The sequence below is a fragment of the Oculina patagonica genome, chromosome 10 (genome assembly GCF_052425735.1).
Source record: "Oculina patagonica isolate OP01 chromosome 10, crgOcupat, whole genome shotgun sequence".
In the NCBI taxonomy this organism is placed as follows: Eukaryota; Metazoa; Cnidaria; class Anthozoa; order Scleractinia; family Oculinidae; genus Oculina; species Oculina patagonica.
In genome coordinates this window covers 14,982,278-14,998,217 of record NC_135767.1, presented here as the reverse complement: position 1 = coordinate 14,998,217, position 15,940 = coordinate 14,982,278, and the positions used below count along the sequence as shown (strand labels likewise).

At 39.0% G+C, this 15,940-nt stretch overlaps 1 protein-coding gene across 1 annotated transcript; it reads left to right on the top strand.

The window, feature by feature from the left end:
* Positions 1-36: 36 nt before the first annotated feature.
* On the top strand, positions 37-12,362 carry LOC144629097 (twinfilin-1-like). The gene is made up of 10 exons (XM_078487283.1): positions 37-150; positions 1,697-1,774; positions 2,622-2,674; positions 4,488-4,613; positions 5,637-5,732; positions 9,025-9,129; positions 9,323-9,448; positions 10,128-10,281; positions 10,734-10,858; positions 11,431-12,362. Exons 1-10 carry the CDS (start codon positions 126-128, stop codon positions 11,599-11,601), a joined length of 1,059 nt encoding a protein of 352 aa, XP_078343409.1. The 5' UTR covers positions 37-125; the 3' UTR covers positions 11,602-12,362.
* Positions 12,363-15,940: the final 3,578 nt, after the last annotated feature.

Sequence of the window (15,940 nt, the reverse complement as noted above, 5' to 3'; positions counted from 1 at the left end):
AAGTGACGTAACTTGAAATTGCATGACGTCACATAAATGGCCGGTCCCTTGAAGTTCAGACACGGTTTGCTGTGATCGCAGGAGGAGGGTCTGCCATTTCTGTTTTGTTATTTTCCACCAAAATAATGTCTCATCAGACCGGCATTCAAGGTAAGTTTGCTGTTGACATTTTGGTTTTGCTAATAAGTCCTAAAACAGGCATTTTTTGAAGCATAATATCTTTATTTTGTTATCGATTTTCACTGCACATTTTCGGCTTCAGCTGTATTCGTAAGCTTGAAAATGCCCTAAAAAGCTTATCATTAAACTGGCTATTGAACCAACGGATTTCCTTCAAATAACAGAGTGGCTTCTTTTAAAAGAAGGAAATTTCAAAGTGTGATGTACTCACCAAAACAGCAACGTACAGCAATTTTGTACACCTCGGTCATTCGATCATTGTACGTACTAGAGTGAGTGTCAAATGGTAAAGCAACAATTTTGGCTTAAATGTATTTCGCGATCCGTTGTTTTTTGCATTTGCAGTGCTTTTCATATGGGTAATTTTCTGTTGATTTACCTCGTTCTCACACATACTTTGCCACAGCAAATTTTGAAAGGTGCTTCCTTATTAAATTATACAGGCATACCTATCACCACCCTGCAAGCAGAGCCTCTTTTAACTTCCCTGCGGTTGAGATTTGGGAAGTAGAAAGAGGCTCTGCATAAATCGTGTCATTTCTTTGAAGTCGCCGCAGCCCCAAAGTTTGGGCTGGTCAGCCTGGATTAAATCGGTTTTTGCTGCGCGGGCATTAATTTTTTTGGAAAAAATGATGACCAAGAGGGAGCCCACAGTACGCTCTCGAAAGCACTAGAGCTGACGATTGCTCTTGCCATCTGCTACTGTTTGTGCGCGCTTATCGCACATAAAGTCACTAATGAGACCTCAAGCGGTGCTTGACGTGTTTTTACTGAAAAAACTCAGACGCTTTTTGAAGAAAAGAACTTGTAAAACAAGCACTTTGTTCACACTGTCATGTACAATTTAACCCGCCATTTTGCGCACGCATGCTAGGATTAAGTGGTCCTCGCGCAAGCTAAACGCGCAAGCATCGCGTAAACCTTGGGCATGCTCAACAAAGATTTGACACGATTCTTGTAGAGCCCTTTCTTCTCAAGTATATCAGTGGAAAACAAAGGGCTCTGCTCGCAGGGTGACCTATCACAGACCATAGTTGTTTAAAGATCACACTTTAGAAAAGTGCATAAAATAGTTTTGCAGGTGTAATAGAAGCGAGACTTAAGGAAAATGCTGGCACATTCTTTATGGCTCCCTAGCAAGGATGCGCTAACCTAATTAAGTTATGAAATGTGCGCTTGTGCTACTAGATCAGGTTGCGTGACTTTGCTTGCTTTGCTACATTTGTATTTAAAAAATCACCTTGGGCCAGAGGCTGCAATTATTATTGTGGTGACGAAAAGGATTGTGGCCTCTGAGGTCAGGAATATAACCGTCCATATTTATTTAGTACTTTCGAATTCTTTCCAACAGCAACTTCCCCAAGAGTTTGAATCAGACTAGCGCTAGCTACATGTATATATATCTTCAATTTCTTTTAAAAACGTAAGCCATCAAATTATATGCAATCATAGAACTGCATTTACATAAAGATTAACAGGGTCAGTTATATTCTTACATCCTAAATTTTATTTGCAGCAAATGACGAACTAAAGGCCGTGTTTGCCGCAGCAAAGGAAGGCAACATTAGAGTTATTAAAGTTGACATTCAGAATGGTATGTATATCTTTTTTTTTTTTTTTTTTTAAACATACGTCCTTCACAGAATGTTTTTTTGGTTGAACCACCCCACCCCTCTAGAAATTCCAAGTTGGCTTTATTTAAAAAAATTTTGCTTTCTGAGACCCTCCACCCCCTTGGAATTTCCATTGACCTTCTGTGGGCTGGGTATAGATATTTTCTGGAACCACACTTTATACTTTTAGTTACAAGTGAACATTGTTTGTGTCAATAGCTGAGGGTTTCAGGCTTTTGTTGATGTTTATTTTTCTAGTTTAAATTTTTTGTTGGTTTAAAATATCCCATTCATTTTTCAGCGATTCCAATTTATTTGAATTTATTTTTCTTTGTTTTAGGTTGTCAGTGGTAAAAGAAAAAATATCAAACTAGTTTGCAAACTTTTAAACCAAAACTAAATTCAACCATAACTACGACTGTACATACAAACTGGCATTGTGTACGCAAAGGGTAAAGTTACTGATTAGAATCAGATGTGGTCATTGCAGGGCTTGAGACTAACTTTTTAAGTCACTGGTTTATTGGCTAGTGACATGTCAGATTTTACTAGCCAAATGTAATTTTTCACTAGTCAGGTATATTGATTTCTGTCAAGAACAGTTGACTTTTCCGAGTTTTTCACTAGCCAAATGGCTAGTAGGAATGCTAAACCTGGTAGCCAAAACCTAAATTTTTGTAGCCTTTGGCTAGTTGGCTACCGTTAGTCTCGAGCCCTGTCATTGACAGCTACATGCACATTGGCTAAAAAGCCCCACAGGAGTGGTCACTGAAAGTGTTTATTTTGGATTTATTTATTTAATTTTTTGTTGTATTTTTTTTTTTTCAGAGGAGTTATTATGTTCTAAAAAGGAGATACCTGAAGGAGACTGGGAGAATGATATCCTTGATGTACATGTAATTTTATAAGAAGATTTGTAGTTTTCAGGCAACTTTTAATGTTTCTTGTACACCACAGACATGTATGTACAGGGATGTAGCTAAGAAAACACTAAGCCGGCTCATCAACAAGCCCAGCTGGCTTTTCTGGCCTTGGCAGCTCTAAACCTTTACCTAAAAGTCTTTGTTTTCAGGTGAAATTTCAGCCGGATTTAAGTTCTATTTCAGCCGGTTAAATAAGCCGGCAGCCGGCCCTTAGCGACATCCCTGTGTATACACGTACATGTACACCATTATGGGCAGACACTACAAATACTCTGAACAAGGTAAACCGTACCTGTCTCTTCAGGCAGTTTGTTCTTCTCCCACTCAAGTGGAGGACAAGGGTTCGGGAGGGGTATTGGAGACGGGAAATTCAACAAAAAGAGACGGCGGAAAGCAGGATTCCCAAGGTGATGGGAGCAGAGATAGCACAGTCACTGTGGTGAGAGTGCTCGCCTCCCACCAATGTGGCCCGGTTTAATTCCAGCTTAATTGGTGCCATGCGTGGGTTGAGTTTGTTGTTGGTTCTCAACCATGCTGCAAGGTTTTTTCTCAGAGTTCTCAGGGTCCAAATTCCAACTCGACCTTGTTGGATGCATGTACACTTCTTAAGGAGCTCAGGTTGAGTTCTTCCATGTCACATGGGTAAATATGTTAGTACATTATTTTACTTTTTTTTTCTTCATGGGAACTGGCAGAAATTGAGAATAATCTCACAACATTTAGTAATAAATATTTTGTAAAGTAACAGCACAGAGGCTGAGGCTGGAACCAATACTTTATAATGGAAGGGGTGGAAACACGAAATAAAAGGTATGGGAAGCTCAAGCGGGAAGTACAGACCTCCCTAGAACCCCAGCACCACCACACATGAATACTCAAGACTCAACCTGGAGACATTATGACGCAGCTTGAAAGAGGACCTGACCCAGGTTGTTCAGTGAATGGATAACGCTATCCACTGGATAACTCGCGTAGTATGTTTTGCCAACACTTATCCACTGAATAGCGATTTATCTGGTAGTTAGTGTTATCCAGCTGTCGAACAACCTGTGCCTGGTTATTTCTTGGAGCGTTTGCCACTTGCGTGCATAAAAAGTTCTATAATTAAAACCAAATAACAACCAACCAATCAGATACACTACATGAAACTCTGAAGCTTTCTATGTATGTTAAACTGTATACCTTATTATAGGAAATTAACGCGAATTTCAAAAATTCGCGTTAATTTTTGTTAACGTTAATTTCCGTGCCGTTTATTAAGTGGAGCGCTAATTTCCATGGGAACCAATTTCTCGATACAGTCCAGACGTCTTGACACTTATGAAAAGACATTATTTCATCAGGGTGGAAATCTGCCGGTATCACTAAAACTGTGAAAAACGCTCCAGGCGTGCAGTTTCCTTTGTGTTTAAGTTAACTTGTTCCTGTTGTCTCAACAAGTCTTTCTTTCCTTTGTGTTTGTCGCGTTAATTTTCTTCATTTTGAAATGTTACCCTCTCTTTCGCGTTAATTTCCTTTATTGGGAAGTAATTTTTCCTTCAATTCGCGTTAATTTAAGTCGCGTTAATTTCAGATACCTTAATTAACACAAGCGTTAATTTCCTGTAATAAGGTATGTCTATTATATTGGCATGGAATTTTGAAGGTTGAATTTCTTGTACAGGGACAGAAATATTGAGCAAAACAACACTGGGTACAAACACAAATCTTTACATCGAGTGCTCTGCAGTTTGTTTGTTTTACACAAGATAGACCTTGACTGTATTTACATTATGATAACTTGATTCTACCACTGCTAGATGAAGAGGAACCTTGCTACTTGTTTTATCGGCTGGACACCCAAAATGCTCAAGGTTATGAATGGCTGTTCATTTCATATTCTCCTGACTTTGCCAAGGTGGGTTAACATAAAACACTTAATTTACCCGGTAAACATTGAGCCTGGAGTACCAAAGTTCAAAATAAAATTGAAAAACGAAGTCATATAACTTTTGCAACGTTTATTTTGTGAGATGTTGAAAGCAAGAGGACCATGCTTATGCACAGTTACTGTCTACCAGTAATAGCTTACATTTAGAATACTTACTACTTAAAGATGATTTCCAGTCCGTACTGCGCAATCTCCGCCTGCAATGTTTGTGAGTCTCACAAACAGAAGAATGTTTACTAGCAAAAATAAAAATTCCGGGACAAAACTTACCTTTTCTTCATTATTAACGCCAGATATCCTTGCAAAACAATAATAACAAGTAAAAGTAGCTCGACGGTATTTCAAAGGGACGTTTTAGCTCATCTTGAATTCTTGAACGAAACGATCTGTAATGGCGAACTAAAACACTTCATGTACGCTATCACCGAAGTGTAACGTTTCAACGAATTCAAAACAAAAATGAAAACAAACCCTGAGTCTGCGCAGTACGGACTGGAAATCATCTTTAATTACCTACTGCCTTATCAACCCTCCAAGTTTATTTTCCATTTGGCCACCAACTACTCAAGTTTTGGTCGCCAGTGAAAAATTTTAGTCACCAAATTAAGCTGATGCTTTCAATCCTTCCTCTCACTTTTAATCGCCATGCTGGCGACCTTGGTTCAAATTTAGTCGCCAGCTCAAAATTTTAGTCGCCATGGCGACTAAAATGGTCTTAACTTGGAGGGTTGCTTATACCCCATCAGCAGTCTAAGGGCGGAATATAAAATACAGCACAATATTTTTATTTTATTTTAATATGGAATTCAAAGAAGAATGTTTCCAATATAAAGAAACACTTTGCATATTAGTCCATTTAATGTACACGTGTGGATCCAATTTTCTTTGTGTTCCATTGTGACAGTTTTAAAGTGCATTGTACATTACATGTATGCATGACGCAGTGTTATAGCTGTACAAGCTAGTGTTATTTTATTTTGTGCTCCTTAGCCTCAGCGGAAGATGTTGTTTGCTGGTACAAAAGCCACTCTGAAGAAGGAGTTTGGAGGAGGTCATATAAAAGATGAACTGTTTGGAACTCATCAAGTATGTACATGTATTTACATTATTCCTGTTGTTTTCTACTTACATGTAGCTTGAATCATTGGCCACTAATGGTGGGTAACTTTTGGCAAATTTACAAGCCACATTATCATCATTATGTTTATCAGAAGTAGACGTTACTTAGCCTAAATCCGAAAGGCCACCCAGGTTGTTATGTTGTCGAGTAAAAACTTATAACCAGATGTACATGTACAATGTTGTTTCAATAGTTTAAAATGAATTTCAGGTCAAAATGATTTCAAACTACTTTTGTACTGGTAGTTTGATTTGTATTTTCCTTTGTTCCAGATTTATTACTCAGTAATACAGTACCGTATTTATTCGGCTATAAGCCAAGCGATTTTTTCACCAAATCTTACAAAAAACTGGACAAAACTCAACCAAATTGGGGGTTCGGCTTATAGCCGAGTATTTCCGCCGAAAAAAATTTCATGGTACTAGAAAAGAGTTGAATTTGAATAAATTATTCATCTATAAGCCGAGCGATCATCGATAAAGAAAATTAACAAGCATTCGTAATTAATTCTTGTTCATTACCTTTTATTGAAGTGGCGGCTCCTAAAAAGCCATTTGGTTTAGTGAAGAAACGTTAAGAACGAAGTTTTTATTCGTCTTTTCTTCGCTATTTACTAGTAGGCTGGAACTGTGGTCATCCATCGACTCCATCGGCTCGCTCTGGAATATTATTTTGTCGGCGTGCGTGATCGTCTTTTGAACGGTCGAGATCATTCGAAGTCTTGCATGTATTGAACAATTTCCTCGCAATCTCTTCCACAAGTAAATTTCTGCCTGAGACTGTTTCTTTTCCTTCAGCTTTTTAATAGTTTTATGCAGAATCACCGCTAACGTGACACTTCATGCGATCAAGAGAAGAAAAAACTCAGGTGAATTTTTTTGTCACGCGTATGTACGGTTCTAAATACATGTAAATTCACCTTTTATTAGTAATTTCTTTTGTTGTTTTATCGATTGCATACGTAGTTGTGATTAAACAAATATGTTGATTTGAAAAACTGGGTCTCGGCTTATAGCCGAGTGTTTTGGGTTTATTTTTTGTCAGACTTGAACTGCTTCTGAAAACCGAAAGTTTAGGCCTAGGGTCTCGGCTTATAGCCGGGGTCGGCTTATAGCCGAATAAATACGGTACTTACACAAAATCATTTTGACCTGAAACTATAACATATATACAAGCCCAGATGTAACTTCTACCATACAGACTTAAGACTGGCCACCTTTGTAGCTACAGTACTTTCTGTTGTGAAAAACTTATTTTGAGTTTTACACAGATATCAGGGACAACTACTTGTCTTGTAGCGTAAATCAACAGTCGCTGGGTTGGGCTGCTATGTAACTCTGTAAAATGCCAACTGAAGGTCACATTTCAAGTACCATCCTGATATCACATATAGACATCAGTAAGCTGGGGTAGCAGCGAGCATGCAGTGGCGAGAGCACTTGCCACCCACCAAATTCAAACTCTGAACCCTGCATCATAATTATATGAGTCAAGATTGTTGTTGGTTCTTGTCCTTGCTCCTAGGGTTTTTCTATGGGTTCTCCAACTTCCTTCTCTTCCCAAAATCCAACTTTTAAATTTCAATTTGATTTGGAAACAGTGAAAAAACAGTCACTTTGTGGATATGCCACTGTAAATTCCTACTTATCTATTTATTAGCCTGAATCAAAATGTAAGTTGTAAACTTTCAAGCCTACACAACTTTTACCCCACACTTAGATATCAGGGTTAAAAATAGCATTAATCAATAATCAATGGGTCAGGCTATAAATGTTGCAAACCAACAAGGCCACATAATTATCAGTATCACCTAGCCTTGATCATTTTAGATTTTAATGTATTTTAATACATAAATTTGATTTTAATGTATTTTAAGGTTAAACATTTATTTTCAACATTTATTTTAATGTATTTTAAGGTTAAACATTTATTTTCTAAGAGAACCCTCCTGAAAACCACCCCTAGGTGATTGGAGGCCTCCTCTTAAAATATTATGTATTATTATCAGTGGCCACCTGCCGAGTGGGCATTTGCTTTGTGAATGCAACACCCACATAACTTTGCCCACACTGAAACCAGGACCAGTTACTTTTGTACATCTACATGTGGGCGATGTCTTTGTACATGAAAGTGATGTCTATGTACAAACCCCCATTTACCACTGACGTTGATATCAGAGCTTGACATCTGTTACCCTAATTAATAGTCACTTGGGCAGACTTGTAACTTTGTAAGTGACCACACTTTACCACACTCTGATAAAACTGACATCTGTTAGCGCAAATAGATAATATATAAATAGCCATCAGGCCAGTTATAATTTAACAAGCCCACATTTACTACACTGATACAGCGCTCGAGACTAACGGTAGCCAACAAGCCAAAGACTACTAAATTTTAGGTTTTGGCTACCAGGTTTAGCATTCCCACTAGGCACTTTGGCTAGTGAAAAACTCGTACAATTCAACAGTTCTTGATAGAAATCAATAGATCTGTCTACTGAAAAATAACTTTTTGGCTAGTAACATCTGACATGTCACTAGCCAATAAACCAGTGAGTTTAAAGGTTAGTCTTCAGCCCTGCTGTTAAAATTATGGGTAGATCTGGCTCAGTCACTGTGAGAACGTAGCTCACATTTAAAATATACTGTTGTCAGAGATACATAATTATATGAGTCTCTTAGGCTGAACTAACACGACAGTGTTAAAAGTTGTTTTACTTTGTACATGTGCAATTTACATTTACCAGCCCACACTAAAGGATCAACATCAATTACCCTGAATCCTTAGCCACTGTTTTGTTAATCAAACAAGCCCACATAAACCACTGATTACAGATGACACTTTTTTAGCCCAAATTAAAAGCCACCAAAAGAACTGAAAGCTATCCAATTACTGATCAAATAAATTACATCTGTGTCTCTGAAATTATTATAATAGCTATTATAATAGCCATTGGTCATGTAACTTTGTAAAGACGCTAGCCCACATTAATTTTACACTTGCATAAATATTGATCAAAGTGCAGGGATTGAAAATGTGTACAGTAGGTATAGCCTGAATTAATAACAAAGTTGATTATTGTTAATCTTACTATCCAACACTGATTTACTTATCAACTCAAGGGCACAAATCTTTTCCTGGAATCAGTAGTTACATTAAGCCGTTGCGCTAGTATTTGCACCTGCTGTGCTAGTTTAGAGTTTAGACTTACTTTGAACTTTCTAATAAAGTTGACAATTAATTTTGTTCTTGTAGTCAGATGTGTCTTTAAGTGGATTTAAGAAACACAAAGTCTCTGAGAGTGCTCCTCCACCCCTCACAGACCAGGAACTGGAGTTGGAAATGGTTAAACAACAAGAGGTTGGTGATCTCGCACATTCTCGTTGTTGTTGTTGTTGTTCTGAAGTTCATTCAGGCATTTTTGCTGCATAATTCGGGGTAAAAAGTTTTTGGTTATTAAAGTTTATATCGGCCACCATCTCAAAGCGTTTTTTTTTTCCCTTCAGTTTGGAATACACTGTTAATGTAAATAACCAATTTTCTCTTATTGCAGATGCGGGCAGACATTAGCGTGGATAGCAAACAGAGCCACATGACTGGCGTCCAGTTTCCCTTAACGGATGAAGCTTTAGAAAAACTTGTTGATCTTAAAGAGAAAAAGCTTAGCCTCGTCCAATTAGTAAGTCACACTACCATTTAATTCTTAAACAACGTAATAATGAGGTGGTAATCACCTTTTCAGCGTAATGAACAGAAGAAAGCGAAAGTACTGCCAATTTGTTTTCTTTTGTATTTTTTCCCGTTTCCGCAAAAGACTCAGCTAGCTTTCATTTGAATGGTCCCGCACTTGGGTTACATCCATAGACTTATAAGTTAGAACCACCTTGTACAGCATAATAAACGGTACCACATAAAAGCACTTCTTAGTAGCTTTCATTTAAATGGTCACACGCTAGGGTTTCTTTCACAGACATATAAGTTAGAACCACCTTGTACAGCAAAATAAACGGTACCACATAAAAGTATTTCTCAGTAGCTTTCATTTAGCACACACTAGGGTTTCATTCACAGACATTTTCCCCTTAAAAAAACCCTAAAAAAATTTTAATTTGAATGGCCACACACTACCTAGTTTTATTTACAGACATAAGTTAGAAGCACCTTGTACAGCATAATAAATAGTACCACATGAACGTACTGATCAATAGCTTTCATTTGAATGGTCACACACCAGGGTTTTAATCACAGACTTTAATTAGAACCACTTAAATTCATTTGTAGATTGTTGCCGGTATAGTTTCACAAATTATCAACGTTGTACACACGATGAATAAATATACTATGTATTTCTCCCACAGGAGCTTGACATACCAAGTGAAACGATTGTGCTAGCGGATACACAGGAGGATGTTGCGCCTAATGATTTGAAAAAGCATGTCCCTGGAGACAGAGGGCGTTATGTTTTCTATCTTTTTAAGCACACTTTTGAAGGCGACTACCTCGAGTCTATAGGTGAAAGATAACTTTTCATTTATCCCTTGTCTTTTTACCTGTTTGTTTTGTGGTCATGAGAAAGACACTTTACCCTCACAGTGCCTCCCTCTATGCAAGGGTATTTATGTATAAATGGGTGCTAGCCAATTCTACTGATTATTAACCTGCGAGGGACTGGCATCTCATTCAGAACGAGTAGCAGTAGTTGCTTCCTGATACAGAAACAAGAAACAGAAAATGTGGACCCACGGGTATCCAAATCCACTAGGAGTTTTTGACCCCCTATAGTAGATTTACATGTAGACCCGGGGGCTCCAAATCCAGAGAACGTCCATATCCACTAGGGCCCTGCAACTGATAAAGCATCCCCAGGGGGGACTCCCCTATAAAAATGACGGGGGCATATGGCTGCTTCATAATTTCTTTAGGATTGAAGCTTACTAACTCGTCTTGTTTCTGTTGTATTGTAGTGTTCGTGTATTCAATGCCTGGATATAAATGCCCCATAAAGGATCGTATGTTGTATTCCACATGCAAGGGTCCTTTGCTGGATGTAGCCATGGGTAGCGACGTAGGCATGGAAATAGGAAGAAAGGTATGAAAAGCAAGTAATTCAATTCGTGCGTGCGTGCGTTCATTCTTTCGTTCGTTCGTGGGTGCGTGAATTCGTTGATGCGGGTGTGCGTGCTGCGTGCGCTCGCCCGCTCCTTCATGCGTGCGTGCGTGCGTTCGTTCGTTCGTTTTTTTTTTTTTTTTTTTTTGCTCTGCAGTACACACCAACCGACAAGACTGTCGAAAGGAGGGTCTCAAAAATTCGTTTCTTAGAAAAAGACTAGAGCGGGGTGGGGTGGGCAAGTGGGCTGGTGCTGCCAATACAATAGCAAAGCGCGCGAGGTCTAAAAATAGAATTCAAACGAGTATAACCGCCACGCGGCTCTAAAACATCAGCGTGTTCTGAGAGAAGTAGAAGAAATCTAGGCGAACTTTTCGTTTTCTGTAAGAGCTTAAGGAAAGCCGGCTGCTTTAGAAAGTGTTTTAGGAAAATCGTCCGCCATTTCGGTTTGTCTGAGTCTTGTCTGCGTCGTGACGTCACTCGCGCGCTTTGCTATTACAACTAATTTAGTAAAGAACAGTTACAAGGAATATAACTACAATGTTGTTTTGCAGATTGAAACTTCAGACCCTAAAGAGTTGAACGAAGAGTTCCTTCAAGACCAACTCCACCCCCGTAAGGATCTCATCAGGCAGAAGTTTGCCAAGCCTCCAAAGCCGGCCGGGAGTCGTGGGCCCAGGCGGATCCATAATAGTCCGCAGGGGGAGGGAGCTAGTGCAGAATGATTCACTTAGTTTATATAGTAGAAGCATAAATTTGCTTGTATTTTATTATTTTTTTTTTTTGATAAAAAGAAAAAAAATCGTCTTTAATTAATAATTATAAAAAGGTATATTTTGTTTTCTACCGAGAGCGGGATTTTGCCATTCATGGGACATACTTGTGTCCTGAATAGCAAATCTCGCAGACAGTGTTATCCTTCGCCTTTTATTCCATAAGTATAATTTGATGTTTGATGTTGACAGCACATGTACAGTGTATTTGTTCTCAACCAAATAGTAAAACTACTACAACTAAAGTTCATCAGCTGAAAAATATTTTAATATTATGATATAGTAAGGCCCAGGAAACGTTCGTAAGCCCAGCAAAATCTACGAAGCGTTCAGGGTGAAAAACCTCTGTTTGTAGTGTTACAAACTAGTGCTTCGCTCTCCAGTTTTATTAACTTTTTTCGAGGGCTTTTAGTCTTGGAGACGCCCTTCAATTCTTTGAACGCACTATAAATGTTTCTTCTTTGCTGGCTTAAATCCGTGGAATCGCTTTTCACTTGTCTGGTAAATAACTTTTGCAATGATTGTGTTTCTTTACTTGGTAGAGTAACATCGCTACTTTTATTGAATGTGTGGTTTGATGAAAAGAAAACGCCGGTAATTTGTTCTGCATTTCAGAGGCAGTCATTGCCCACTGGGTGCAACCTGGGGTGCAACGGACTGCAAATTGTTTATAATTTTAGATGTTTTTCGAAATAAAATCACGGAGCTCTTGACGAGTCGTAAATGGATGGTCAACAGATAACGCTATTCACCAATCAAACCTCAAACCAAAAAGGTCACCCATGCCAGGCGCGCAAAGACATTAAATCAGTGACAAACGTGGAAAAATGTAACCCATGAATCAATCATGGGTTAATGCAATCCATAGCAAACGCAAGGAAGCATGTAACCCGTGAAAAAAAAAACAATCGTGGGGAAACGTGTAACCCTTGTCAAGCTTGGAAAAGCGTAAGCCGTGGCAAGCGTGCGAAATTATGTTATCAGTGACACGGGAAACGTAACCCGTGGAAAACGCTTAAAAATTATACAACCCATAGCAAACGCGGGAAAACAGGACCCGAACGGAAATATTATAATAAAAACGCGGGAAGAGTAACCCGTGGAAAACGCTTACAAATTATACAACCCATAGCAAACGCAGGAAAACGTAACCCGTGTCAAACGTGGAAATCACGTAACCCGTGTCAAGACGTGTAACCCGTGGCAAACGCAGTTAAACATCAAGCGCGGTTAATAGTCAAGCGAACGAAATCGTGTGGTTAGTGACAGGCGCGGGAAAACACGTTACCTGTGATAAGCGCGGGGACATGTTAGAGAGATTAAACATGACGATATACGGCAAACGCGAGCTTACATTTTATTTATTTTTTTACCTTTTTATCAAATTCTAAAATTAATCCCTCAAAATAATAGGGAAAAAATCCCACTTTCATGGCAAACAAAACTACTCATTTTCGCGTACGAACGGCAGACGGCCGAGAAGTTGAAATTTTGCCGTTCGCGGGAAAAACAAACGTCCTGCTTAATCTCTCTGTTAACAAAGCCAAACGCGAGAAACATCAATTATGCGGCAAACACGAGAAACAAGAGCAGAAAAATTATAAAAGTAGCCCGTGGCAAACATGCAGTAACAACGCGTAGCGAACGCAGGAAAACCTAGTAATCAGTGGCAAACGCGGGAAAGATGTAACCTGTAGAAAAGAAAAGCGCGGGGAAATTTGGTCGCCGTGTAACCAGTGCCAAATATGACTTACTTGACTTATTCCTTTAGGCTCCTGGTGGAGCAAAGGGCGTCAACAATGCTTCGCCACCGAACTCTATTTGCTGCCGCCTTCTCTGCTGCGTTCCAGCTGATGTTAGCTTTCTTTAACTCCTCCTCAGTTGATCTTAGTGCCAAATATGGCAAAACGTAACCCGTGGGTAGCGTGGGAAATGGGTAATTTCTAGCTAGTGGCAAAAGCGGAAAAACAGCCCGTGCTAAGCGAGGGAAAACAGGTATAAAAGGTGGTTTTGCATGGATAAAGTTATGCCGGTATGGTTTCGATTATGATTAGCCGCTTAAGATTAGCTGTCTTCAGCGGCTTGCGGCAGCTAGCCTAGGTAACAACATATGGAGCATTTTTAGCATTACACCGAGACAAAATGAAGAAGACAAGATGAAGATAGTTGGTCTGGAGTCTGGACGAATGATCCGTCTGTTTGCCCGTATTTATACACAGACGAATTATCGCACGAACTAAAAATGCTCGCCTAATTAAAATGTAAGGTCGTCCAGACGGATCATCCGTCTCTAGTATAAATCGGGCCAATGACAATAAAACAAAGGTGACCTTATTTTAGAAGACTATTGTTTAACACCCCCCCCCCCCCCAGCAGTTAATTCACCGTTACCCACCCACCTCGGAGAGAGATCTGTGGGAGTTCATTTGAGTGTCTTGCCTAAGAGCACAACGTAATGGCCCCAACTAGGGCTCTAACCCGAAGGGCTTGACTGCAAAGCTCAGCACACCAATTACTACCCCACCATGCTATCTAAAAACATAAACAAAAAGGGAAAAACTGTCGAAATTAAGTTGATTTTGATACGAGCGTACTTGATTTGGCAAAGAAACACGTTTCATTTTTCGCCGCACGTGTGCAAATTAAACTTTTAAAGAAAACTTGTCCAACCGGATATAAGAGCACATGAATGAAACATCGCACGCGCTCCTTATCTAAACCTCTTAAAATCTCTACATCCTTTTTAACAAGGAAATGAGTCACGTTTAGGCAAAAAGGAACTATTATTATTATGCAAATTGTTTTTCCTAAATAGCTGAAGCCCCCATCACCAAAGGGCAGTTAAATAACCTTTTTAGTGTTACCGATACTTAAGGCTCAAGTGATCTGAGTGTAGATAACACTGAAAGCCTTTTTTAAGGTGTTTTTAAACAGCTCGGAAAAGTTTAATGGCGTAGTAAGTAGTTGTAGAGTGATTTGTTTCGTTGCAGATGCCCGCCTCAAGCTATAGATTTGCCCGTTATGTCTGAAAACGCTCTTAAACAGCGCGGAAACATAGAAGAGGTCATAGAGTTCCTTTTTCCAGACTGTTGCCTCAAGCTTTTGATCCACGCGCCATGTCTGATATAACGTGCTTCTGAACATGATGGTTTTATCCTCGTAAAAATCGGGCCAAAATGAGTTTCTGAACAAAAAGTTGGTTCCATTTATACATACCCTTGGGGCCTACATCGACAATTATACCTAAAATAAAGTTGTATAGAAAGCAATTTCTTGCAAACGAGCTTTGTCAATATGAAACGGCGCACGAGCTTTTTCAGTTGTATGACTCATGTGCTAATAAATCGGTAAGCGAAAGGTGTCAATACGCGGTGTTTAGTGCATTAATTTGCAGATTTTGTGGTCTGGGGTTCGGTTTTCTTGTTCTAAGGCAAGTTGACAATGCCTCTCTCACCCAGCTACCTGTTGTATAGATTGACAATGGAAGATTGTTGGAGTGGGTGGGAAAAGTGCTGGGGCTATGGGAAGCAACGTGCGATGGACCACCAGGTCCATTGCAATTGGGAGGGGTAAATGCAATTAGCCCATGTTTTATTATTATATCTTTACGAAATCAGGTGAATTATTGATGCGAACGGACATCGGGCTTGAACTCTTGATCTTGTCAAAAACTGAAATCACTTGAAAAAAAACCTGTTTGCTATCTTATATATTTTTGTTGACTAAAAAGCCAAACTATTAACAAAGGACTTGATACTTCCACGGAGTCGAGCTGAATTTGGTAAAGCAAAAATTACGTTTAATAAGCAGTACTTTTGCATTTTATGCATTAAAATAGCATATTTCGAACTGCTATATTGAAATTGGAAATTCTAGTGTAAATTGCCTGATGTAAAAGTTTCTTTGGTTTAAAATTCGCTGATCTTCTCAAACCAGACGCGACCCTTTCGTTCCAGCCTTTTATAGATAAACGATATTTTAAACCAACCGGGGAATTGTAAAGCATTAAATGAATAAACGTTTATGAATTTCCTTATTTTTAACCTTTCACCTGCGGAAAAAACAATTAACAATGTCCTTCCGCACATGCAAAAACCCAGCAACAATTTCTGCATAATAATATGCAGGAGTGTTTCACTTTATTCTTGTGTGAAATTTCCTTTAAAAGGAAACGCCTTTTTTTTTCTGAAGCAGCTGCTAATTTAATAGGTAATCTACAAAAACACGACAAACAAAAGAAAATCTCAAAATGTGCAGCCTTCCAAGAGGCCGAACGTTTAGCAGATTCTTA